This window comes from Gastrolobium bilobum, unplaced genomic scaffold (assembly GCF_033153095.1).
Source record: "Gastrolobium bilobum isolate Gb01-03AN ecotype WA unplaced genomic scaffold, APGP_CSIRO_Gbil_v1 utg4641, whole genome shotgun sequence".
NCBI classification, from domain to species: Eukaryota; Viridiplantae; Streptophyta; class Magnoliopsida; order Fabales; family Fabaceae; genus Gastrolobium; species Gastrolobium bilobum.
Window position 1 is genome coordinate 149,899 of NW_026896884.1, and position 25,274 is coordinate 175,172.

A 25,274-nucleotide genomic window follows, 5' to 3' on the forward strand; every position below is an offset into this window, starting at 1 on the left:
CTGATAAGGAAATTGTGGATAGGACTAGGAAGAGTTGGGTGACGGGGAAAGAAGTCTCCTTCACAGCCTTCGCTAATGAGAGGTTCCTTAAAACCTCTTGGGATGCTACCAAGAGATGTCATTTCACCCAAACTTTTAACAGCCTACAGCCCACTAAGGGACTGTGTAAGAACCCGCACCGTTAATTAAGGAATTTAATTAATAAATTATGAGAAAATAGGAAATGATTCCATAACTGTCCCTAATAATTATTATGAGCCTTTAATAATTATAGTAAGTGATTAAGAATGCTGAAAGTCGCTTTTCGGAAGAAAAGTGCAGATACCGGTTCTGCTAGTCGGTATAAATGCGTACCAAAAAAGTATCCCGGAAAATTATGATAAGTTCATGATAATTACTAGAATAATATATAGGACTTGTAAAACGAGTTTCAAGTCAAAATAATGAGAACTGGTGCCGGAAACTGGTACTGACTATGAAAAACGCGTACCGGAAAGGTGCTCCGAAAATATAAGAAAAATATGATAATTCTTGTAAAATTGAGTAGGTTAAGAATCCAAAGTTTGAGATTAAAATGCTAAGCGTAGAAATTAAAGCTAATACTGTGTGTCAGTGACTTAACCGCCTATATAAGCCTTATGTGAGGGCACAAAACCCTAGAAAACAGACTCCTATGCGTGGAGGGTGGCTGACCAGATTTTCCAAACACTGTTTTTGGCTTCTCTTCTTCATTCTCGGGGTTTGAAGCCATTTCCTTTCATTTCCCTTCTCTTAAACACTTGGTGTGAGTGAGAGTGACCTTGGGAGAGTGTTGGTGGCTGTGTTGAGCTTGTGAGGGGGCTGAGTTAGTGGGTTGGAGTGTTGGGGCTTTGTTCTTGGTTGTTGAAGCTCCAAGTGGTCATCTTTGTGAAGAAAGGAACCACCTTGTTGTGCATTTTCGTGCACTTTTCCAAGTCAGAGTTTGGGAGCTGGTTGTGAGCTCCAAGAGCAACCCTTTGCCTCTGTTTTAGACTTTGGTGAGTTGTACCAACCTTGACCATGTGTTTTGTTGAGTAAAAGAGGTTTCTTTGCATGTTTAATGAGTTAAACAAGTAACCAACAGTGGTATGACCCTAAAACAGTATAAAGATGCATGCTTTAACGTTTGAAAGTGTTAAAAATGGAATTTTGGAGGGATATCTTCGTGAAATGCAGAAACTGCATTCTGTCGCGAAATATATCACTCTGGCAATATCCAGATATGGGTTTGTGGACCCTAGTTTGAGGAAGTTGAACTTTTGTAATTAATTTATGTAAGTCAGAATCAAATGATTAAGGGCTTATGGCTTGGTGAGAAGCCTTGAGACGTAAAACGTATATCCGGATATTCTGGGTTTGCGAGGAACAGTGGCGTACTGTTCATCCAGAACTGATCTATGGGTTTGTGGACCCTATTTTGAGGAAGTTGAACTTCTGTAATTAATTTATGTAAGTCAGAATCAAATGATTAAGGGCTTATGGCTTGGTGAGAAGCCTTAAGACGTAAAACGTAGTGGAAAGGCGTTGTCTCAATATTGTATGCTTGCGGTGCATGTTATTGATATATTGTTGGTCCATAACAGATTGTTGTGTTTGGACTTTGAGCTATGAACTCTTGGCTTTGGGTGTTAGCTTGCACGGTAAGCTTTTGTGTCCTCGGTTTAGCCATGTTGTGGTTCCACCATGTCCCTTGGGGGTATGGTTATATGCATGTTGTGTTACATGCTTTGAGATATATGAATTGTTGTTAAGCTTTATGTGTTAATGGCTTTTAATATGCATATGTTGTTCCATCTTGACGGTAAGCCTGAGTATATGGCGTCATACAATACGGTGATCCGGGGTGGATACAAGCGGCGTCTTGTACTTATTATGGGGTTGTAGACGTACATCCTGCATTTCTCTGGCCAGTAGATTAGTATTGACACACATGACATGATTATCTGCTGCATTGCACTGATTTAGAACTGATGATGATAAACTGCTTTTAAACTTATATTGCACATGTAAATGAGCTTGGGGTGGAAGATCCTTGAGGACCCCTTGCCTTACTGAGATTTCTTGTTAGAGATCTCACCCCACGTTTGGGGAATGCTTATTTCAGGTTCAGGTAGTATGGTGACTGATGTCTCTGGCGGCAGGAGGCCAGAGCTTAGCTGATTATGATATTACTGCTTATTTGCTAGCATGACTGGGCTGGATGTTGTTTATGTTTTCCGCATTATTTTTATGAGGTTGATGTTGAGACTTATGTTGGGCTTTGTTGCCTTATTTGGGTGAGCATGAGAGTTGTCCATGCCACTATGTTGTTATTACTTTTGAGTTGTATAAACTGATAGTTGGTCCGGTCTACGTGTTGTAGTTCCGTGACTAGAGACATACATTATTGTTGTTTTAATTAATGAGGTATTTCAGTTAGCTGTTTTATTGCAATTACATACTGGCGGTGTTTTATTAATTGGTTAATAAGCAAGTTGGTAATGATAATGACTTCATAATTGAAAAGAAAAAGATATTCCGCATTTTTAATTAAGCACAGCTTAATACGATAGTATGATAACATTACCAGATATATACGGGGTGTTACAGACTGTATAGTGAAGACATGCCTGACATTGCTGAAAGAGTCAGGATAGCCATCACCCAACCACAGTCTGCTTGGAAGCCCAATAGTGGTCAGCTAGATGTGCCTGAAAAATTGGATAGGCTGGACCTTAATGAAGAGGCAATTTTCTGGCATTCTTTCATCAACTCCAACATTATAGCTTCCACCAATCTGAGTGATGTCAATGTGGAGCGAGCAGTACTGTTGTATACTCTCTTGGGGGAGGAGAATCTCCACATTGGAGCTATTCTGTCTGATAGGATAGTTTCCATCATCACTCAGGGAACTCATTGACTCTCCACATTGTAAGAACTCGCACCGTTAATTAAGAAATTTAATTAATTATGAGATAATTCCGTAATTGACCTTAATAATTATGAGAAGACTTAAATAATTATGATAAGTGATTAATAATCTTGAAAGTCGCTTTTCTGATGAAAAGTGCAGATACCGATTTTGCCTCCCGGTATAAATGCATACCGATGAAGTATCCAGAAAATTATAATAAGTGTGGAAATATTCCTAGAATAATATATAGGACTAGCATAACAAGTTTCAGGTCAAAATAATGAGAACTGGTGCCAGAACTGATACTGGCTATGTAAAAGCGCGTACCGGAAAAGTACTGCGAAAAATAAAATAAAAATATGACAAATCCTAGAAAAATGGCTAGGTTCAGAATCCCAAATTTGAGATTAAAATGTTAAGCGTAGCTATTAACGCTAATACTGGAGGATTAGTTTATTGGACCTTTAAATAGCCTTTGGGCCCAAAACCCTAGGCCATATTGCAATTGCTACGTGAGGCTCTTTTGAGTGTTGATTGCTTCAGCCATTTCCTCTCTCCATGAAAGCTTGGAACTTGCATAGAAATCCAACCAAGTGATCGCCTTTCTTCCTTTCCTCTCCACCTAAACACCTTAGCTTTGTGTGAGTGTGTCTTGTGAGGGTGTGGGTTGCTCCTTGGCTGAGTAGAAACTTCTGTTTTGGTGGTGTTTGTTGCTTCCCACCTTGGTTGAGAGGGTGAGGGCCTTGTTCTTACCATTAGAGGCTTCATGAAGCCATCTTTTAGTAGAAAGAACCAAGTTTTTGTGTATTTTCATGGCTTTGCAAAGCCAGAGTCTTGGTACTGTGATGAAGGCTTAGAATCTGTCACATTTTTGGAGTCTTGAACCTTGGTGGTATACCATGATCATAGCTTTTGTATTTTCATGATTTAAACTTGTTTAATCCATTAAAAAGTAAAACTTGGATCATTTGAGTTAAGGACTGTGTTTGTGAGTCTTAAACATGTTAATGAACATCTGTTTATGGAGTCATTGGACTCCAGATAGAGTTTGGACCATTAAAAGAAGACTTATGCAAAGAATGCATGAATTTCGGCATTCTGTCTGATAAGTATTCGAATACTTTTCGTGTAGTATTCGAATACTTATCCCTTGGTAGTCGAATACTCCTTGCAGGAGTATGGGGATACTTTTTTGGGAAGAAAAGTATTCGGATACCTTGAGTAAGTATTCGAATACTGTATGGTTTTGTATTCGGATAGTGTGGTATTCGAATACTGAGGGGTTAGGTATTCGGATACCTTGTGGTATGCGAATACTTAAGTGAAAGTATTCGAATACTTTCTGGAGACTTGGAGTATTCGAATACTCATCGAGGAGTATTCGAATACCTCCTGCAGAATTTGCATGAAATGACTTAAAATGAGTCGGAAAGCCTTAATCACTTAATGTAATCTTGAGCAATGATTATTGATGATTAATTATTGTATAAACAGATTGTGATTGTGTTGTTCGTGAGCATTGAGCTAGTGTGAGCTTGGCTTGGATAGTTAGCTTGCGAGGTAAGCTTTCGTGTCCTCGGTTTAGCTATTGTTGGTTCCACCATACCCCATGGGGGAATGGTTTTATGCATGATGTGTTTTCATATTTTGATGATTGAAATGCTTTTGAGCTGTTAAGTGCAAGGGCCTTATAATATGCATGTGTTGTTCCATCTAGACAGTAAGCCTGAGTATGTGGCGTCATACAATACGGTGATTCTGTGGGTGGGTGGAAGTGGCGTCTTACACTAAATGTGGGTAATAGATGTATATAAATCCTGCATTTCTCTGGCCAGTAGAATATCTTGACTCACATGACATGATTATCTGTTGGATTGAACTGATTTTGGAACTGATATGGTATATTGCTTTTAGAACTTATATTGCACATGTAAGTGAGCTTGTGGTGGAGAAATCCTTGAGGACCACTTGCCTTACTGAGATTTCTGTTTAGAGATCTCACCCCACGTTTGGGGCACATATTTCAGGTTCAGGTAACTCGGGGGTTGAGACCTCGGGCGGCAGGAGGCCGGAGCTAAGTTGAGATTTATGGTTTTGATGATATGCTTGGATTATGCTTGGATGCTGAGATGTTTTACATTATTATTATGTTATCTGATGTAAGACTCTTGTTGGGCTTTATTGCCTTATTTGGTGAGCATGGGGGTTGTCCATGCCACATTGATTGACTATGTCTTATTTGGATTCGAGTAGTATTAATGTATCAGGATTATGTCCGGACTACGTGTTGTGGATCCGTGACCTAGATACTCACATATTTATTCTATGAGGTTATTCAGTGTATTTTAGTTTTATTGCAAATTACATACAGACAATGTTTTTAAAAGGATTAAGTAATCAACTTGGTAATTGATAATGACGTCATAATTGAAAGAAAAAGTTATTCCGCATTTTTAATTAAGTGTGGTTTAATATGATGACATGATAACAAACCGGGTATACACGGGGTGTTACAGTTATACTGTAAGGGATGCCTTACTTGGCTTGAACTCTGCCATACAGAACTTTTCACATACAAAGACCCATAAAATTGGACATTTAATTAACTTTAGTTAAATATTACACAATTTACTATTTATTGTTATTTATGATATTACTTTTATGAAATTTCTTGAGAGAATATTATTTTTCGTTATTACGGCTGAAATGGTTATAGTTAGAAAATCTCAATATTACTGAGATTTTCTCACGTGTGTTTTGTTTTATGCTAACCTTTCCGGAGAATCATCATGCCTAACCTATGTTTCACTGGTCAAGGATGGGGGATATCCATTTATTTCTTTGAAGACCGTTTTGAATTTTAAATTGTGATGGAGAATCAGGAAGTTGTTATTGTATTTTATCAGGACAGAGTAGAAACCTATATATATAGAGTAGATTAGATAAAGCTGAAATAGTGTACAACTTGTGACTTTCAGTAGTTGAGATGTAATATATGTACTTGTGTGATGTAATATAGCTAGGATGTAAAAACTGATGTAAAATAGTACGAATGTAAAATATATTTACGTAACTTGGTACCATGTATAAAGTAACTTAGAAAGTTGGTATCAATGTTTATATTTCTCTATTCAATTGTTCTTATTGTTAAAGTATAGTTTAACAAATAATGTGATACTCTCTATGCTAGTTAGATATAGAAGATGTTACAATTCTAGATTTCAATTTGTAAAATCTGTACGAGAGTACTTCTCCTTAAACACTTTCTTATTATATACTTAAGTTGAGGGTAGTGAGACTCTGATTGAAAAGGTAGTTCATTGTCTAAGAAATTTGGTTGTAAGTGTAAGGTGTCCAAGAACCCATTAAGCTTGATCAATAATGGAACTAGGGGTGTGCATGGAGCGGTTCAGTTCGGTTATTGTCAAAAACCGAACCAAACCAGTTTTAAACGGTTTGGATTTTAAATCGAACCATTTTTTTTAAAAAAAACCGATTTTTAATTTGTCCAAACCGGTTTCAAAATCGGTTTGTGGTTCATAACCAGTTTTGATTTAAAATCGGTTTTAAACCAATTTTAATTCAAAATCGGTTTTAAATCAAAACCGGTTATGAACCACAAACTGGTTATCAAGATTAAAATCGGTTTTTTTTAATGAATAGGATGCAGATCAATGAATTCATAATGTAATTAAATGAATTCAAGAAATCGAAACCGATTTTATAACAGTTTTAATTCATAATGTAATTAAAATCGATTTTAGTGACTTTCCGAGAAACTGGATCACATGTAATTCCATAGAACTCACATGGAGAGTCTGATTCATTCCACATACCCAAAGAAATCAAGGGGTCCTTTAAATGGTTCTTGAATAGAAGAAGAGCTTGGCTTTCCAAGGTGAGAGACACACATGGCAGGAAAACAGAGTAGAAAGTGAATAACAACATTGCCAATAACTGGAAAAAGTGAAAGAGACGGGTACTCTTGGGAATTAGGACAAAGTTAAAGGACAAAGTTATCAGTTAAGAAGAGAAACAAGAATCATTGAATTGGCAGCTAGGTGGAGGAGGTGGATGATATCAAGACTTTGATGATCAAATTCCACCAAGAAAAATATAGCCCTCATGTGTGTATCAAGTTTCCAAGAAAATAGGCCAACCACACTAGAGATTTTGGAGAAGATGGAGGAGGTAATAATGAACATGAACAACAACAGGGACTTTTTTTTTCAACACACTGTTCTAATGGATCCAACTGTGAAGATTGTTGTTCACTTAACCAAATCATACCTGACACATAGGATTCTCCATGATCAAATTATTGATTTTCATGCTCCATAAAGGTAAATGTAGTTATCTAAATCTGTAATCTTACTCTCATTCAAAACTGGATCTTTTTCATTTGAGCATGAGTATCATAATCTGTGTGACAGCCAGGGTCATCATATAGTAGATGAACATGTGATACTTTGTGAAGTTATGTGTTTGTCATTTAGGAATATTATATTCTGCAACTAATGCTTTTAAGCTTAGATGCATGTTATTGTAATCTTTTGTTTCTTAATTATAACTTTTTTAACTTACATTGCTATATATGCATGTATGCAGCTCAGCATCAAAGTCAATGCAGCTGGTCTAATTTATATAGGCCACAAACAAAAAGTAGACAGTTGTTGAAACTAATGTACTTTAATATTGAGCTTTCTCTTTGAATGACAAGAAAAAGAATAATAATGTCATCTATCTGAATTGCAATATTTTTCATTGTAGATTACAATGATATCAGTGTAACATAAATGCCACCAAAAGTGCCAAATACCAAACTCTTTACTGCAACCATCAAGACTGGAAAACCAAATATAAACAACAGCAGGAACATGGGTCTATGAAAGTACAGAAAAATGTATCTAAATCTGAAATTCTTAAAGGCTAAAATGACTTCTGCATCCAAATGGAAAACAATCTTCCCTAAACGTCTTCTAGTAATTCTGCGAATAATCAAAGCTCAATGGCTGTTGACCAAATGGAACCTGCAAAGCAAGCAAAAATATAGATAAGCAAAAATATAGTTACTTGGTTACTGCAAGTGTAATATACATAAAATAAATAATAATTACTCGTTGGTTCATCTTGATGCCAATTATTTACCTTTTATTGGTAACAAAATAAGTAATCCACGATGATAGCTTAAAATCAGCTCAATTTCTTCCTTTGCCTTTCAGAGCTCCAAGACTAAGTCTGCAAAGAAAAAAAAACAAAAATCTGAGTGAGGGTAGCAAAAGAAATAGGGCATAAGATTGAAAGTGAGTATGCTATTATGCATGTCACATATTAGTACTCAAAACCAACAGTTGGTCATGTGGCTTCAATTCACTGTAGTGATTGATGTTGCAAATGATCTTATATCTCACAAAAATTTGCTTGCTTCGTCAATTGAATTGAGAAAATCTTTAATAGCTAATTGGAGTGCAGCGGTTAATCATGAGATATATGAATGGATAATAATTGTAAACTTACAATTAGCGTCTGTTTTGATCCAGTGCTCCCTGTTCTCACATGAATCTTCGCTCCCAAGTGTTAACTGGAGTGGATTTGATTGGCTCTTATGTTTTTGCTTGTTTTCCTTTGCAACTGCTCTTTTAGGGTGTGTTATAATATATTCCCCTGTGGAACCGGTGGAGTAGAAACTAGATGCTTTGCGATCTCGGAGATCGGAAATTGATCTTGATTACTCGTTGGTTCCATTATGGTTTTTATCACTTGAAGATAAAGAAAAAATAACAAGCTTTAAGTTGAAGGCAAGTTAAAGCATCAAAACAAAAGCATAGTGAAGAATCAACATCAAAGAGCAAACAATTGAAAGAGCAAAAAATAACTATATTGCAGTAGATTTGGTATAATATTAAGACATTGTCATTAAACAAAGGAACACCCAAATTATTTTTCATAGCATGATGGAAAAATAAAATCACCCAAAAAATTATTCCTAAATATATGAAAACAACAAACAACATATGTGAAGCATGCATACTTACAAAAAGCTTACATCATGAGTTCCAATTCCAAGCAACTAGGAAATGAAAACAAATATCTATGAACCTCAAAACTATTATAGCATACCATACCTTACAAAATGTCTAGGATAAGAGCTTTATGAGGTCTTCTCAATTGTAACAGATCACTAAAGTATATCCTCATTTTTCCTACAGAAAAAAAAACCATTGAAAGAGCGTTAGGCTCCCAAGATGAAAATGACAAGAAGAAATCAAATCAATAACTTTAACCCCTGTAATAACACAAACACAGTCATATCTCATATATGTAAGAGCAAATAAAAGCCCTTGAAGAAAATGTGTGCTTTCTGCTCCAACCAAACACAACAATATAATATAACAAGCACTACTATAGAGGAAGAACGTAACATGAGATCAAAAGCTCATTGATTTCATTGCCCTATGTAGTTTTGCAAAAAGGGGGTTACCATTCCACCAACAAATCCAGCCTAATATCGACCAATAAATGTTGGGTTATATAATATTGATCCATAAAACTAAAAGAAAGAGAGAATTTTGGTAATTTGATATTGAAATAACGATGAAGTAAAAGAAGAATGGAAACCTAACCGCATTAAACAGAGGATCGGATCATCAAGCAGCAGAGAAACGTGATATTAAAAAAGTGATATTAATTCATGGAAAATAGCAAGCTGTAACAACGATTGAACGAGTCGACTTACTCGTTGATTGAACGAGCGATTGAACAATTGAATATTCGGTGATTGAACGATTGAACGAGCTCAAAATTTAGGTCAGATCCAGATCAAAATGTTGAAGAGGTGAGATTTGGGAATTTGGGAGCTAGGGTTAGAAATCAGAATATTGAATAGGGTTAAAATGTAAAATGATTAAAAAAAAGAAATGGATATAATTTGGTTATCTAGTATATCGATCCAAACCATTTGATAAATGGATAACCAAACCATATTTAAAATTAAAAAGTGGATATATTTTTTAACCGGTTTTAAAAAAACCGATTTTTTAATTTGGTTTAGTTTGATTTTTAATTTGGTTTGGATCAATTGGATATTTTGCACATCCCTAAATGGAACCATTATTGAAGGCTGGACGAAGGTCACGACAGTTATGACTGAACCAAGATAAACAGAGTTTGCACTTTCTCTGACCCTTATCTCCTTTACATAAATATTCATAGCATATTTAAGCATACTATTGTTCATTATTAGCTTGTCTAATTAAGTTGCTATCCATTATATTTTACTTATCGTAAATCATAATATCTCAAGAAATTGATTTTACAAAGAAAGTGAGATATTTTACGAAAATATTTTTAAAACTCAATTTATCCCCTCTCGAATTTTGAGATCACTTGTCCAACCGTTAACATGAACACAATACAATTTTTGTGTGCCAAATTAATATGAATGTGAATACCGAATGATATGAATATAAAATTTTTGTATCATATATATTTGGGTCATATTTGCATGTTGAGTTGAAAATTGTCTCCCCTAATTTATGAAGTGTAAGAAAAAAGAAACATGTTTAAAAAATTAACGCAATTTAATCTTTCAGATTTAAAAATAAAATTAATTAGTTATATTATTTAAAAGTGTCAAATTAAATTTATTTCTACATAAATTATGATACAATTGCATAAAATGGTATATATAAATTATAATATGTCACATACACTATAATTTACCGATAAATCAAATTATATACTGAAATAAAAATTTGGTCGTTATATTATAAATGTAAACATGTTTCATGTAAATTATTTATAATATAATAAATTGTGCTAAGCACTAAAGTATATAAATGCATTATGTATAAAATAAAGTATATAAATGCATTAACTATGGAACGGAATAAAATATTTGTCAAGCAACTAAATAATTTTATAATTTTAAGAAATCATTTTGTAATGTTTATATGAAAGATATGTAGTTATATCCTTTTATAAACAAAATAAAATTTGTATTTATTAATAATAATATACTAATAGCAAAAGAGATAATTCAATTAGCTGAGGATGTTTAATTGGTCAAAAGTGAAAGAGACAAATCTCAACCGCGGACGGGTTCAATGTATCACACTATCATGAACGAATTGATGGCCGGTGTGGGCCATGATAGAGAAAAATTAAGATGCAGAAATATAACTCACAATGTTTGAAGAGGGAATACAAATTTCATAAACTGACTCAAACTTAATATAAACCAGAAACTAAAACTGAAAAACATAACATTAAGAGACACATTACACCCAAATAAACTCTAACTTAATGACTCATTATACTACCCAAAACTGACTCATTATGATACCGTTAAGACTCATCAAACAACTTTAGTGCAGCACATGGCCGTTACATCAAACTTAAAAGACCATTGAATTTTCTAACGGACAAAAAACAAAGAGACTCTAACATTCCCTCCCTTAAACTGATGTTCTTGAAAAATTCAGTTTACTCCAAATCCTTTGACTTTCTCCATGGAACATATGCCAAGTAATCCCCTGAGCTTTTGAAACGCAACATATTTGAGAGGCTTTGTAAACAAATCAGCAACTTGATCCTCACTTCTACAAAAAATAAGATCAATTATACCAGCCTTTGTAAGATCCCTTAAGAAATGATACTTCACATCTATATGCTTGCTTCTCCCATGTAAAATTTGATTCTTTGACAATTTAATTGCAGAATTATTGTCACAATAAATTAAAGTTGCTCCTTCTTGCTTGAAGTGAAGTTCTTCAAGAATTCTCCTTAGCCAAATGGCTTGGCATGCACAAGCTGTAGCAGCAACAAATTCAGCTTCTGTGCTTGACAAAGTGACAATTAGTTGCTTCTTCGATGCCCAAGAAATAACACTTGTACCAATCATAAAAACATAACCTGATGTGCTCTTCCTGTCATCTTGATCTCCTACATAATCACTGTCAGTAAATCCCACTAAATCAGATTTTACACCCTTCTTGTAAAATATCCCGAAAGTTCTTGTTCCTTGCAAGTAGCGAAGGATTCTCTTGGCAGCCAACAAATGTATTTCTGTAGGATTTTCCATATACCTGCTAATTAAACTCACAAAATACATTATGTCTGGTCTTGTTGCAGTGAGATACATCAAACTTCCCACAATTTGTTTGTAGAAGGTGCTGTCAACCTTCTCTCCTCCATGATCTTTATGTAACTTCAAGCCACATTCAACTGGAGTGTGCACAGGATTACAATCCTTCATCTGAAACCTGTCTAGAATATCTTCCACATATTTATTTTGAGAAATAAAAATTCCATCACTTGATTGTGCTACACTTATGCCAAGAAAGTAATGCATCATACCAAGATCAGTCATTTCAAACTCATTCATCATAGACTTTTTAAATTCTTCAAACATAACATCACAATTTCCAGTGAATATAAGATCATCTACATATAAGCAAACAATAAGCATTTTTCCTTCATCACCAATCTTAACAAAGAGTGTATGTTCATAAGGACACTTTATAAAACCAGCCTTAAGAAAATAAGACTCAATGCGACTATACCAAGCTCGAGGGGCTTGTTTTAGTCCATAAAGTGCCTTTTTCAATTTGTAAACTTTATGCTCATTTCCAACTTTCTCATAACCAGGGGGTTGTTCAATAAATATTTGTTCCTCTAAGTACCCATGCAAGAATGCCGATTTGACATCTAGCTGGTAAATAGGCCAAGAATTTTGTGCAGCCAATGCAACCACCAACCTGATTGTATCATGTCTCGCAACAGGAGAAAAAACTTCTGTATAATCAATCCCATATTGTTGCTTGTACCCCTTGACAACCAAGCGTGCTTTGTGCTTGTCAATTTCACCATTTTCCTTTAACTTTGTTTTAAACATCCACTTCACACCAATGATTTTATGTCCATTTGGAAGATCAGTTAACTCCCAAGTATCATTCCTCTCAATTGCATCAATTTCAGCATCCATTGCTTTTCGCCATTTTTCTTCTTTGACAGCACTCTCAAAAGTCACGGGATCACATTCTGAAAACAAAGCAAAGTGAGTAATTGGATCTTCAATTCCAGTTACCTCATAATCTTCCATCCAAGTAGGCCTTCTTCTAACACGACGAAGAGATTGAGTTTCTTCTTCGTTAACTCCAACTACTGTTGGTGAGGATTGACTAGCTGAAGAAGTTGCAATGGACGAATTTTCAGGCATACTAGATGCTGAAATTTGCTCTTGTTCAGAATCAATATCACAAAGAACTTCGGTAGGCTGCTGCATATTCCAATCCCAAGTGTTTTCTTCGTCAAAAACAACATCCCTGCTAACCACAATTTTTTTCGTCAGTGGATTAAATAATTTATATGCTTTAGATGTATCACTTACACCTAGAAAGACACATTTTTCAGCCTTGTCATCAAGTTTTTTTCTTTTCTGTTCCGGGACATGAGCATATGCAATGCATCCAAAAATTCTAAAGTGATCCACATTTGGTTTTCTCCCACTCCAAGCCTCTTCTGGCGTCATATTTCGAACTGCAAAGGTTGGACTTCTGTTCAAGACATGAATGCACCAGTTTACTGCTTCTGGCCAAAACGTCTTTGGAACTCTTGCTCTTACCAACAAGCTTCTAACCATGTTGAGGATGGTTCTATTCTTCCTCTCTGATACACCATTTTGTTGTGGTGTATACGCAGTTGTAAGCTCTTTTCGGATGCCATGTTCTTCACAAAAAGCTTCAAATTCTTTTGAGCAATATTCACCACCACGATCTGTGCGAAGTGTCTGAATCATCCTTCCTGTCTCATTCTCCACACGAGCTTTGAAATTTTTAAATGTAGAGAAAGCTTCTGACTTTTCCTGTAAAAAATAAACCCACGTTTTTCTAGAAAAATCATCAATGAAGGTAATTAAATATTTTTTACCTCCATTAGAAATTGGATTTATTGGACCACAAATGTCTGAATGCACCAATTGCAAAATTCCCTTTGCTCTCCATGAGTTCCCTTTTGCAAATTCAGAACGATGTTGTTTGCTAACAACACATTCTTCACATACTAAGGAATGAGGAATTGTGATTTGAGGGAGGCCTGTCACCATATTTTTCTGTTGGAGTGTCTTCAACCCACCAAAGCTCAAATGGCCATAGCGAAAATGCCACAACCATGAAGGATCTTTCATTTCAGCCATTAAACTAGATTGGATTCCTTCAATCTTTAATGGAAACAATCTGTTTGAACTCATCTGAATAACAGCAATAGCACCTCTAACAGAATCATATATTTCACAAACACCATTTTTAATAGTGATCACATAACCCTTTTCTTGTAATTGGCCAGCACTCAATAAATTACTTTTCAAATCAGGAACATACAATACATTAGATATTGTTTCCACAAAACCATTCTTGGTTTTTATTTTAATGTCACCTTTTCCCATTACTTTCACAGTAGAATGATCACCAAAACTCACAGTAGATTGAAAATTTTCATTCAGATGAGAGAAAGAAGACTTACTACCACTCATGTGGTTGCTACAGCCAGTATCCACATACCAAACATCTGGCTCAATTTGCTTTTCATCTTTAGCAACCATCAATAAGGTTTCACCTTCCTCCTTTTCTGCAAAGTTTGAACTTTCTTCTTTTTCTTTGCTATTTGGCAGCTTAGTATAACATTCAGATTGATAATGACCAAATTTATGACACCTGAAACATTCTACCTTGGATTTATCAGGGGCTCCTCCTCTGCCTCTGCCTTGAAATTGATCATTATTGGCTCTGAAATTAGTGGACCTTCCTCTGCCTCTGCCTTTGTCTCTACCTCTGCCTCTACCTCTACCCCTTCCTTGAAAATTGTTGGAACGAGTATCGGTAGAAGCCTTTAATGCTTGCTCATCTGTGTCTTCATGTTTGAACTTCTGTTCATGCACCACCAATGAACTCTGCAATTCATCAAGTGACAAATCATCTATATCTTTAGATTCTTCTATAGCACAAACAACAAAGTTAAATTTTGCTGTTAATGATCGAAGAATTTTTTCTATGACAGTTATTTCTTTTATCCTGCCTCCATGAATTCGCATTTTATTGACAATGGTCATCACGCGAGAGAAATAATCTGCAATTGATTCTCCCGACTTCATTCGAAGTGTTTCGAATTCCGAGCGTAAAGCTTGAAGCTGCTGCCTCTTTGCTCTTGCAGAGCCTTGATACTTCTTTTTCATGGAGTCCCAAATATCCTTGGAAGTTTCTTTGGAAAGAATGGTTTCCAAGATAGAACGGTCAATGGCCTGGAAGAGATAATTCTTCGCCTTCAAATCCTTCAACTTTACTGCTTCATGAGCTGCTCGTTGTGCTGCTGTCAACTGAGCTCCTTCTGCTAGTGCTGGTTCAACAACACCATAGGTAACTACATCCCAATATTCCTTGGATCGAAGGAAATTCTCCATCAACATGCTCCAATGATCATAATGACCATCGAAACGTGGAATGACTGCTTGCACAAAATTAGAATCTGTGGCCATGACTCTTCACTTTACTCTTTTTTTCACAACTCAATTCCCTCACGTGTTTAACTCTCAACCTGGCTCTTGATACCACTGATAGAGAAAAATTAAGATGCAGAAATATAACTCACAATGTTTGAAGAGGGAATACAAATTTCATAAACTGACTCAAACTTAATATAAACCAGAAACTAAAACTGAAAAACATAACATTAAGAGACACATTACACCCAAATAAACTCTAACTTAATGACTCATTATACTACCCAAAACTGACTCATTATGATACCGTTAAGACTCATCAAACAACTTTAGTGCAGCACATGGCCGTTACATTAAACTTAAAAGACCATTGAATTTTCTAACGGACAAAAAACAAAGAGACTCTATCAGGCCATATATCTATATAACGACAACAAGATCCTGCCAAAGCAAAGACGCATAGCATTGCTCCAGAAACTTTTGTTTTTGGGGTGACAGGGAATAAAAAAGAAAAAAAAAATGTTTAGCTACGTACGAAATTTCTTATGTTACATCAGAGCATAGAAAGTAGAAACATCACTTGAATGATATAACTGTTATAAGTTCAAAGAAATAACTCAAGTTGATATGAGTATTGACTTCACTGAAAAAAAAGGGGGGACGTCTTTATTTAAATACTTATTATTGCATCAAAGACTGTAAAACAGAAGCGGTACACAACAATATTTGGTCAGTTAGCTTGGACTTTTGTTGCATAAATCTACATAAAATTCAATAACTAAGTATATTTGTTATTTATTTTTGGATACACCGGATGTCGTATTACAGAAGATCTGTAACTTATTTTTAATTATATAAGTAAATAAGAGTTATATTTACAAATTTTTTATTTATAAACTACACTATGTATTCTCGAAAAAATATTAGGTTACATTATGTTTTCTCGAGAGTACATAGTGTAATTTGTAAAAATTTATTAAAAATTTTTATAAACGGATCATTCCCTTATAAGTAATATATAATTATAATATTAAAATTATTTTTTTTTACTTGGTATTTTTATTATGTCTTTATTGTCAACATTTTAAGTATTTTTATCAATTTAGTATTAACCCATGAATCCTCAGTAGCTTGCAAGGAAGACTAATTAATGATTATGTTAATCAGTTTTTTTTTTTTTTTTTTTTGTTGAAATGGATACACATATTTTATTTAACATGACATAGTTATGCATAGGTCATAATCATATAAAAGTGAATTAACAGTAATGATTTTATAATTATTTATTTTAATATTTTTTCTCTCTCTTATAATATTACTAGTGATTTATCTTTGTATAATTATAATTTTTTTATATGATCATGTCATATTAAATAAAATATGAGGCTATTTACCAAAAAATAAAATAAAAATGAGGCTGCACTCCTTTTTTTTTTAATCAGTTAATCACACTATTTTTTATTGCAAAAGCTTATATCCGTATCTATGATTATCAGATTTCTAGCACAAGAAGTTTTTTTTCTCTCTATTTTAAGAATTTTTTTTGAAGGAGGTGAGAAAGGAGGACGACGATCATAAAAGTAGAATTATCCGGAATCGACTCATCTTGAGATATATAGTATCACATTGGTTGTATAAGTAATTAATGTTGAGTTTATAAGGCCTTGAACACTCCTACCCTTTGAGCTAGCTTTTGGGGTGGTATATCACAAAGTTCCTTAGATGATATCAGAGCTTGAGTGATTACAAGGTCACAAGTTCGATCTTCACCACCCCACTTTAAAGTAAAATTAAAATATAAAGCACAAAAGATAAAAAGGTAAACAAAAAATTTGGACCTGTGCACAAAGGACTCTTGCATGAGGAGGCGTGTTGAGATATATAGTCCCACATGCAACTAATGTGGCCTTTATAAGACTTTGGACACTGTCATCCTTTGAGCTAGCTTTTGTTTGGGGTGGTGTATCCGAAAGTTCCTTAGAACTCAAAGAAAGTTTACACGAACGCCTTATACTATTTTAGGAAACTAATTACTTCACAATGAAACACAGGAATTAAGTTAATTTTAATGACCGGAGACTAGGAGAGTATTCAAAGAATTTACAAATAATTAAAAAACGTCGGAGTTAGACATAGAACAGTAACATGGCGCAATTAGCGCCAATAAAACATTAGCCGAGTGAAGACAAGTAACGTGGATAAATTAATAAGCAATTATTCTAGTTTAATTAATGATCTTAAGTTCAAGTTCTGGACATGTAGTTATGTTAAAAATTTGTAGAGAGAGTTTTTTTGTCGCTATGATTCTATAAATTAATTGAAGAACCGCTGGAGAAATCTAAAATAAAATTAAAAAAATAGGTGGGGCTCAACACTAGTTGGATTTTGCACGCCATCTAAGTATCCACTTTTGCAAAACGTCATTTTCTTTCTTTTGTAATTGGTTAATAATTTTGGTTATTGCCTTTTGGATTAAGTTTGATGGTGTTTTAGCAGAAAACCTAACTTGGTGGATCCTCCTTATCATCAAAATAAATCATAGCAAGAGTGTTTCGCCGCAACTTCTCAAATTAGCAATACTATACAATCAATCAGCTTCAGTAGACGACTTGAAATTTAGAGAGAAAATATTCTGAGTTTCTAAATAGACCGCCACATATGGCCCAACTATTTCTATGCTCTCAAAGTGCTTTTGTTACTCGTCAATTTGGGGTCATGTTCGTATGATTTGAATTTTTGCTGAAATGAGACCCCAAAATAAGGTGTTGAATTTCAATTTTACGTGTCCGACATAGTAAGGATATTAAGAATGACATAAATGAAGGTGTTGAATCACAAAGTATTATATGAAACAAGTTTGAATCCATGATATGTTAAGGATGATGTTGTTTTAAAAAATAATTTGTAAAATAATTTGTCAAACAAGATTTAAATTCCTTAAAACATGATAAAAATGCTATTTTTAAAACATTTTTTTTTTAATTTTTTTATAAAATAATAATTCAATTCACTATAATCATAAAGTTGAGGATAGTTAAATTTGTTCACATTTATTTCTAATTTTTATGAAAAGATGTTTCATTGCTTATAATTTTGGAAATTAGACTCCACCTGTACTTCTAGTAAAATCCAACAAAATAATTTCAAGTGTATTAGATAAGGGATTAGACTAATCTTACTTCGATCCTCCTCCAATTTTCAATTGTAGGTCAATTTTAATGATTTTTTAGTAATTAAGGAGGGAAGAGCTAAAAAAAATAAAATAAAAATTCAACGAGTTTATGAAACGAAATCTAACAACTCCTGCGGCTTCAGCCTCTAACGTATTAGTCATTTTGACTGGCACAATGTTTTGGTTTACCATGTAAAATGCAAAATGACATATGTATAAAAATTGGGATCTATTTATATTACGTTGCATGAGATAATTATATCATCTTATCTCATGCAACAGAGACAAGATAATAGGGTCCACCATTTTTTAATGAAAAAATAAAATAAAATAAAATAATAGATTTCACTATTTTGTTTCTATTGCATGAGATAATTGTCTTATGTAACATGAGACAATTATTTCGCATAAAAATTTATAATAAATGAATGAAATAAGTTTTTTATCGGAGATTGTTTAATAAAATAAAAGACTTGATTTTTGTAATTTTTTATTTATTTTTTTCCATTTTTTTTTCTTTTTCATGGAAAAACATAATTGTTGTAATATAATTTTTTCCTCTTCTCCATAGATGGTTAAGATTTATATAATCATTGAATATATTTTTATTTTATTTATATCTTTACTTTTTTAGAGATAAAATAAATATTTTTAAGTATATTGATAATTTACATGATTAACTTCAAGATATTTTTTTTAAATATACAGATATATTATTGGAATAATGAGATTAAATTTTCACGCTTTTATGTGTATAATTAAAGGCTTTAATATTTCTAAAGTGAATGTAGATAAGTATATACATTCACTCCTACAACGACGTCATTTTGGATTGAAAAATTAAAAAATTATAATGAGAAAGACTATTATAACCCTGAAATAAATTATAATTATAAAAATACCTTGATTTCAGTCCCAAAACGACATCGTTTTGGGCTCAATGTAGATAATTTATTTACATTGACTATAGAAAAGATGAACTCATAATTAAATCCCAAATTTAATTTTAAATTTTCTTTTCAAATTTTTTAATTAAATAAATTGGTAATGCCTTCATTTTTTTTTGGGTATAAATCGACCACCAACCTCGAACCATACAACCCCTTAGGAGCTCAGTTGTCAGTTGAGCTATCTTAGGGGGTTTGCTTTCCTTTAAAAAAAACAAATTATAGATGTTTTTTAAATAAATTATAGTTGCCTCTCAGCAAGTTGTGTACGAAAAATGCAGTGACGTGGAACCTAAGGGTGTGCTTGGAAGTCAATATTAAGAGGAAAATGGAAGGAATGAGAATATTTTGCTTATGTTTTCTCTTTGTATGTGAATTTTAAAAAATGGGGAAGGGAATAGGAGATTTTTATAAAATCATCCAATACTGTTTTTACCCTAAAAATATAAATTTTCCCAATTTGGTGGGTTTGAGAAGAAAAATATATTAAATTACTTATGTTCCTTATTAATAATTTTTATTTTGTTATAATGTGAAATAGATAATTTTAGAGAGAAAGAAATAATTTTTAGAGAGAGAAATTTTTTAAATGTGAAAATTACATAAATAATTTTTTTAGAAATTTTAAATTCAATTTCATTTGTAAAATATAATAACTATTTTTTTTTAATAAATGATAAAATTGTAAAAATATGGCATTAACTATTCATTTTTTCTTTTTTATCATATTTTTAAATCTCAAACAAATGAAATGTAATACCTTACATTTTTCTTCCTTTTGTTTCCTCCCTCCCCCTTGAATTTTCTTCATTCCCTTCTCCTTCAAACTCCCAAACACACCTTAAAGTGATACGTAATCTCATAACTTTATTTACAAGTCTTCTAAAAATCAATGCTAACGGACCACTTTATGATTTAAGTAGCTCGGCCCATTTGAAGAAAAAAAGAAAAGAAGTAAAAATTCGAAACTAAAAAAAAATTATGAATATTACTCAATGTTACACTTTTATGATATTTGAAATGGGTATACACTCACATTTGAAATGGATTATACATTTTTTTTCTCACCTTTAATTTTTTTTTCTCTTATTTATTCTTTAGATAGGAGATAATACTGTTTTTTATATAACATAAAAAAATATCACCTATTTGGAATATATAATATGAATTTAAATTAATGACAAAATACTTGAATGAATGAAATTCATTGAATAACTGAGTGAATTTAATAATATTACATAAATAAATAATTATTTCTTTGAAAGTGAAAAGTCATTAACATTCTTTACAATATTATTAATTAAAGATTAAATTATTAGTTGAGTTTGGTGTTTATCTTTTTAAATAACATAAAATTATATCTTTGAAAAAAAAATATATACAATGAAAATTAGGTGAGTAAAGATGAATATTTTTTAATTTAAATTTTAAATAAAAAATATTAATTTTAACTAAAATGATTAGTAGGTACATTTTTCTTTTATTGATTTAGTATAAGAATTTTATAAGAGTTATGTTGTAGTAAAAATGATTGTGTAATGTTATAGAGATTCGTGTTGCGTGCTATAATTTTTTTTTTTGTATTAAAAAGTGTGGACTTCACAAAATATTATGTGTGTAAAAAAGTTTTTCTGATCGCCATGTTAAAGGACAAATTAAAATCCCTCGCTATAATAATTAAAATATATTTTATTGTGGTAAGGGAGAAGTAACTGTAGAATGAAAAGTGGGGTATTTGAGTATTTCCATCGTAAACGCCAATTAGCTCCGGTGACTTTTTCCGGCATGGACATTAACATGGCTTCAACTTCAATCGCCACTTTCTCCATGTCAATCAACTCACAATCCCAATCAAAATTTCTCAATTTGGTTTGTCAACCACTGATTCGTAGCCGCATCAAACACACTTCAATTTCATTTCAAAGGGCCATAGTTGGAACTACCCTTTTATCAATATGTAATTGTTCCCACACTCCTTGCATACCCTCCTCAAATTTGTCAAGCCCCACCTATGCTATCTCACCCAGAAGGAGTTTAACCAAGTTTCTTTCAGAAAAGATAGCGTTTTTTCTCATTGGGTCGTTTATCTTCACGGGTTGCTTCAGCAAAAGAGCTGCTTTTGCAGTAGCAATGCCTTCTTCCGTGGGTTCTGGGGGTGCGTTGGAGGAGAAGGTGGAATCCATGGAAGGGGAAAACGATGAAGAAATGTGTGAGGAGATTTTGGAGAAGGACCCAAGAAATGTTGAAGCTCTCAAGGTGATTTTGTATGGGAAGATTAGGAGAGGGAAGTCTAAGGAGGCTGTGAAGTTTGTGGAGAGTTTGATTGATGTGGAGCCAAATGAGGTTGAGTGGAGGCTTTTGTTGGCACTGTGTTATGAGACAATGGGGCACTTGAGTACGGCTAAAAGATTGTTCAGGGAAATCTTGGAGAAAAAGCCTCTTCTCGTTAGAGCTCTGCATGTAATGTTTCTCAGCCTTTCTTTCTCTTTTTGCTGATGGAATTTTGAATATTGCTAGAAAGTTTGATTCTTATTAAAAAGTTGGGGTGGATAGATAGGAAATGCTTTGTTTTGGTTAGTCATATGCTGACAATAAGCCATTAGGAATTTTTGGAAATCTAGTCAAATACGTGTTATTTGAATGTTTATAATTGTTCATCATGCTTATTGAGAGTGCACAGCACAAATGCTGTTCTGCCACGAAAAAGATAAATCCTTTGTTATTCTATATGCAAATATGATGATGATTGCACGTTGACATGCCAGTTCGTTTTATAAAGGTATATTAATCATTGCCCTGTGAGCCATTCTTCAGAGAGTTTCTTTTATCTCAGCACCATAAACTGTATTAATGTCTCGACTTTATATATTTTGGAATGAAGTTTTTTGACTTTGGCCTCTTCATTTGTTTTATGCATTTTTTAGTTAGGATTTGATCAGATTAGTTGAAAAATGTTTATTCATTCCGATGTATGTGTTGCTTAGTTTAGGTATAGCTATGAAGGTGGCTTGTTAGAGGCTTCTTTGACAGCATTCTGTGGTTTATATATTCAAAAAATAAAAATGGGTATCATATTCATACTATATTACAATTCCATATCATGAAATCAAGTTACCATGGTGCTTCCTTTGTTTGTTATTGTTGTTCATTTGTGATTGAGATGATTGACACTCTCTTTTACAGGGTCTGGCTATGGTGATGCACAAAAACCATGAAGGTCCTGCTGTATTCGAAATGCTGAATAAGGCTCTAGACTTAGCTTCTCGCGAAAAAAGAGTTACGGAGGAGAGAAATATAAGAATCTTAATTGCACAAATGCTTGTTGTACAGGTGAATTATTGACGCATCAGCTCGGGGTGGAGTTGTTTTTATTTGTTCTGGTGTCAGACAAGTTTTCTTGTTCTCTACTTATCTGCCACCATTTCAGGATAAGGCATAAACATTATCTTTTAGGAGTAATAATTTAATATGCATAACCTTTATGTGCTTTGTAGGGGAATTTGGAGGAGGGCTTAAAAAGATTTCAAGATTTGATTGATCAAAATCCTCGAGATTTTAGGCCTTATCTTTGCCGGGTGAGTTTGTCTGCAAGTCAAGAACAATGGCTACAAGAAGTTTTATTCATATACAAGGAGCATGAGAGATGAGAGGGGCTAATCTTGACCATTCAATCTTACATAGATGATCATGAACTCCTCTCACCTCTCACTTGATCATTAACTGCTGCATAAAAGGTTTTTTTATCCTTTTTATTTAGTTTTTTTTTGTTTTGCTTGTGTGATTGATTTCTTCTAGTTAGACTGCCGATTGAACCAGCTCCCAATGGTTTGGGTTATACAACTACGCTTAGGGTAGTCATTTGCAATTATTTTTATTTGGACACCTCAGAGCAAGACCATGAAGGGACCCCCCAAACGTAACCAGTATGAATATAGTTTGATTTCATATAACCAAAGTTCTAGGGTGTGAAGAGAAAGAAACCCTTGTGGAATAGAAAAAATAAATAATAAGGGTTATCCCCTTTAGCTAGAATTTTCCTCTCTTTTCATGCTTGCTGTTGTTTGAAAGTGTTAGGACTTGTTCCTCCTTAATTATTTATGGCGGCTAATCATTAATGGTGCAAGGCTCCATGTCTTGATTATTCCCCTAATAATTGAAGAAGAATCTAGAGCATCGAATGATGTGTTTACCCCATCTATAAAATGGGAAGAAATCAAAACCTAAAAAAAAAGAAAAAGAAAAAAGAGAGAGAGAGTAGAACACTAGTGAGAATGCTAGAATTCCTCTTCTAAGAAGAGAGAGTATTCCTCCTTTGTGAGAGATATATTTTGTAATCCATCCTTAGAGCGGGTGAAGAATTGTGAGTAATCCTCTAGGGTAGAATTTCTTGTAATCCTACTTGAATAGTGGATGATTTCCTGAACCCATGGTTTTTATTCCTTACATTGAGGAGATTTTTCACATTAAAAACTGTGTATTTCTCGTTCTTCATCTCTTTTCTGTTATTTTGCTGAACTGACAATTTTCAAGTTCATCAACTGCTTCTGCATTAGTTAGACGTTCTTTGATTCAACAGAAAGATGGGCTGGTCGGATCACTCAATTCTTATGCTGTGTCTAGAGAAGAATGGAGCTAATTCACCCCCCCCCCCCCCCCCTCCCTATTTAGTATTAGTCATCAGCTTTTTTGGAAGGCTCTAAGAGTAAGAGGGTTTACATGTTCTTATTTCCTGTATGTTTGCACTGTGTGTCCTGGATGCACTGAACCATAAAAATTTGTTATCTTTCAGTGTTCATATGCTGACCTTTATTTCCAAATTACTCCCCCTTCTTGATTTTTTATATGTTCAATATTATTTAGGTTAATGCCATTATTTTGCTAATATAATTTTGTACGATATTTCACTGCAAACGATTACTTTCAGTGGTTATGGAATTTAGGTAGGAATAGATAGAAGTGATTTTGGCTGATTCTATTCATGAAATTACTAATTTGATTTTTATTTTTTATTTTTTTTAAATGCAGGGAATTATATACAGCCTCCAGGATAAAAAGGAGGAAGCTGCACAGCAGTTTGAAACATATCAAGCTCTTGTGCCTGAAGAGTTTCCACAGAGGGGATTTCTTGATGATGTTGCCTTATCAGCAAAAGGAACATCCCGAGAACAGTTTCAGAAGCAATTTAAAGATCAATTTTCTTACGGGAAGCAGGAATAATATACGACGTTTTGTTCTTTGTTGTCTGAACTACTTTTATGATGTACTAGAATGTGTAGCGCAGTTTTGGTGTTTGTACGACGTTATCATTTTTTTTTTGGTCCTTGTAGGTCTTATACCTTCATTTATTAATCATCATGGTTACTCAAATTGCTTTGAAGTATACGTGATTTGTCATGGCATTCTTGTAGGCAAAAATTCCGTACTACTGTTAATTTGCAAAAGTATCTCCACGCTGAAACACATTTGTAAAGATTGATGAGAGTAGGGCAGTCAAACATGTAGGGTGGACTGACGTGACCAGTCCCGCCACTTACAACGACGAGATCAGCAGCCACGTAGGATCCAAGTTGTATCAGTGCATGAATCCCACCACTTGCTGTGGCTCATTTGAGTCTCGCCATATCAGTTGGCGAGACTAAGCCACGTGTACAAAACCTCCTAACATGTTTCAGATTATTACGATTTTAATTAGTGTTTTAATTAATAGTAATCATATTTAATTTACAATGCTTTATAATCCATGTTAGGAAA

The 25,274-nt window shown here is 33.6% G+C and overlaps 1 protein-coding gene across 1 annotated transcript; it reads left to right on the forward strand.

Annotated features, from left to right (window-relative positions):
* Window positions 1-21,252: 21,252 nt before the first annotated feature.
* LOC133302641 (protein SLOW GREEN 1, chloroplastic) lies at window positions 21,253-24,874 on the forward strand. The gene is made up of 4 exons (XM_061502450.1): window positions 21,253-21,983; window positions 22,707-22,853; window positions 23,018-23,098; window positions 24,549-24,874. The coding sequence occupies exons 1-4, from the start codon at window positions 21,309-21,311 to the stop codon at window positions 24,738-24,740; spliced, it is 1,095 nt and encodes a 364-aa protein (XP_061358434.1). The 5' UTR covers window positions 21,253-21,308; the 3' UTR covers window positions 24,741-24,874.
* Window positions 24,875-25,274: the final 400 nt, after the last annotated feature.

What these genes read in the sequence shown, in the direction of transcription:
- LOC133302641 (XM_061502450.1), top strand. Translation starts at nt 21,309, where the DNA reads ATGGACATTAACATGGCTTCAACTTCAATCGCCACTTTCTCCATGTCA. An exon ending in CACAAATGCTTGTTGTACAG is followed by an intron (nt 22,854 to 23,017) that starts GTGAATTATTGA and finishes TGTGCTTTGTAG; the next exon opens with GGGAATTTGGAGGAGGGCTT. An exon ending in TTAGGCCTTATCTTTGCCGG is followed by an intron (nt 23,099 to 24,548) that starts GTGAGTTTGTCT and finishes TTTTAAATGCAG; the next exon opens with GGAATTATATACAGCCTCCA.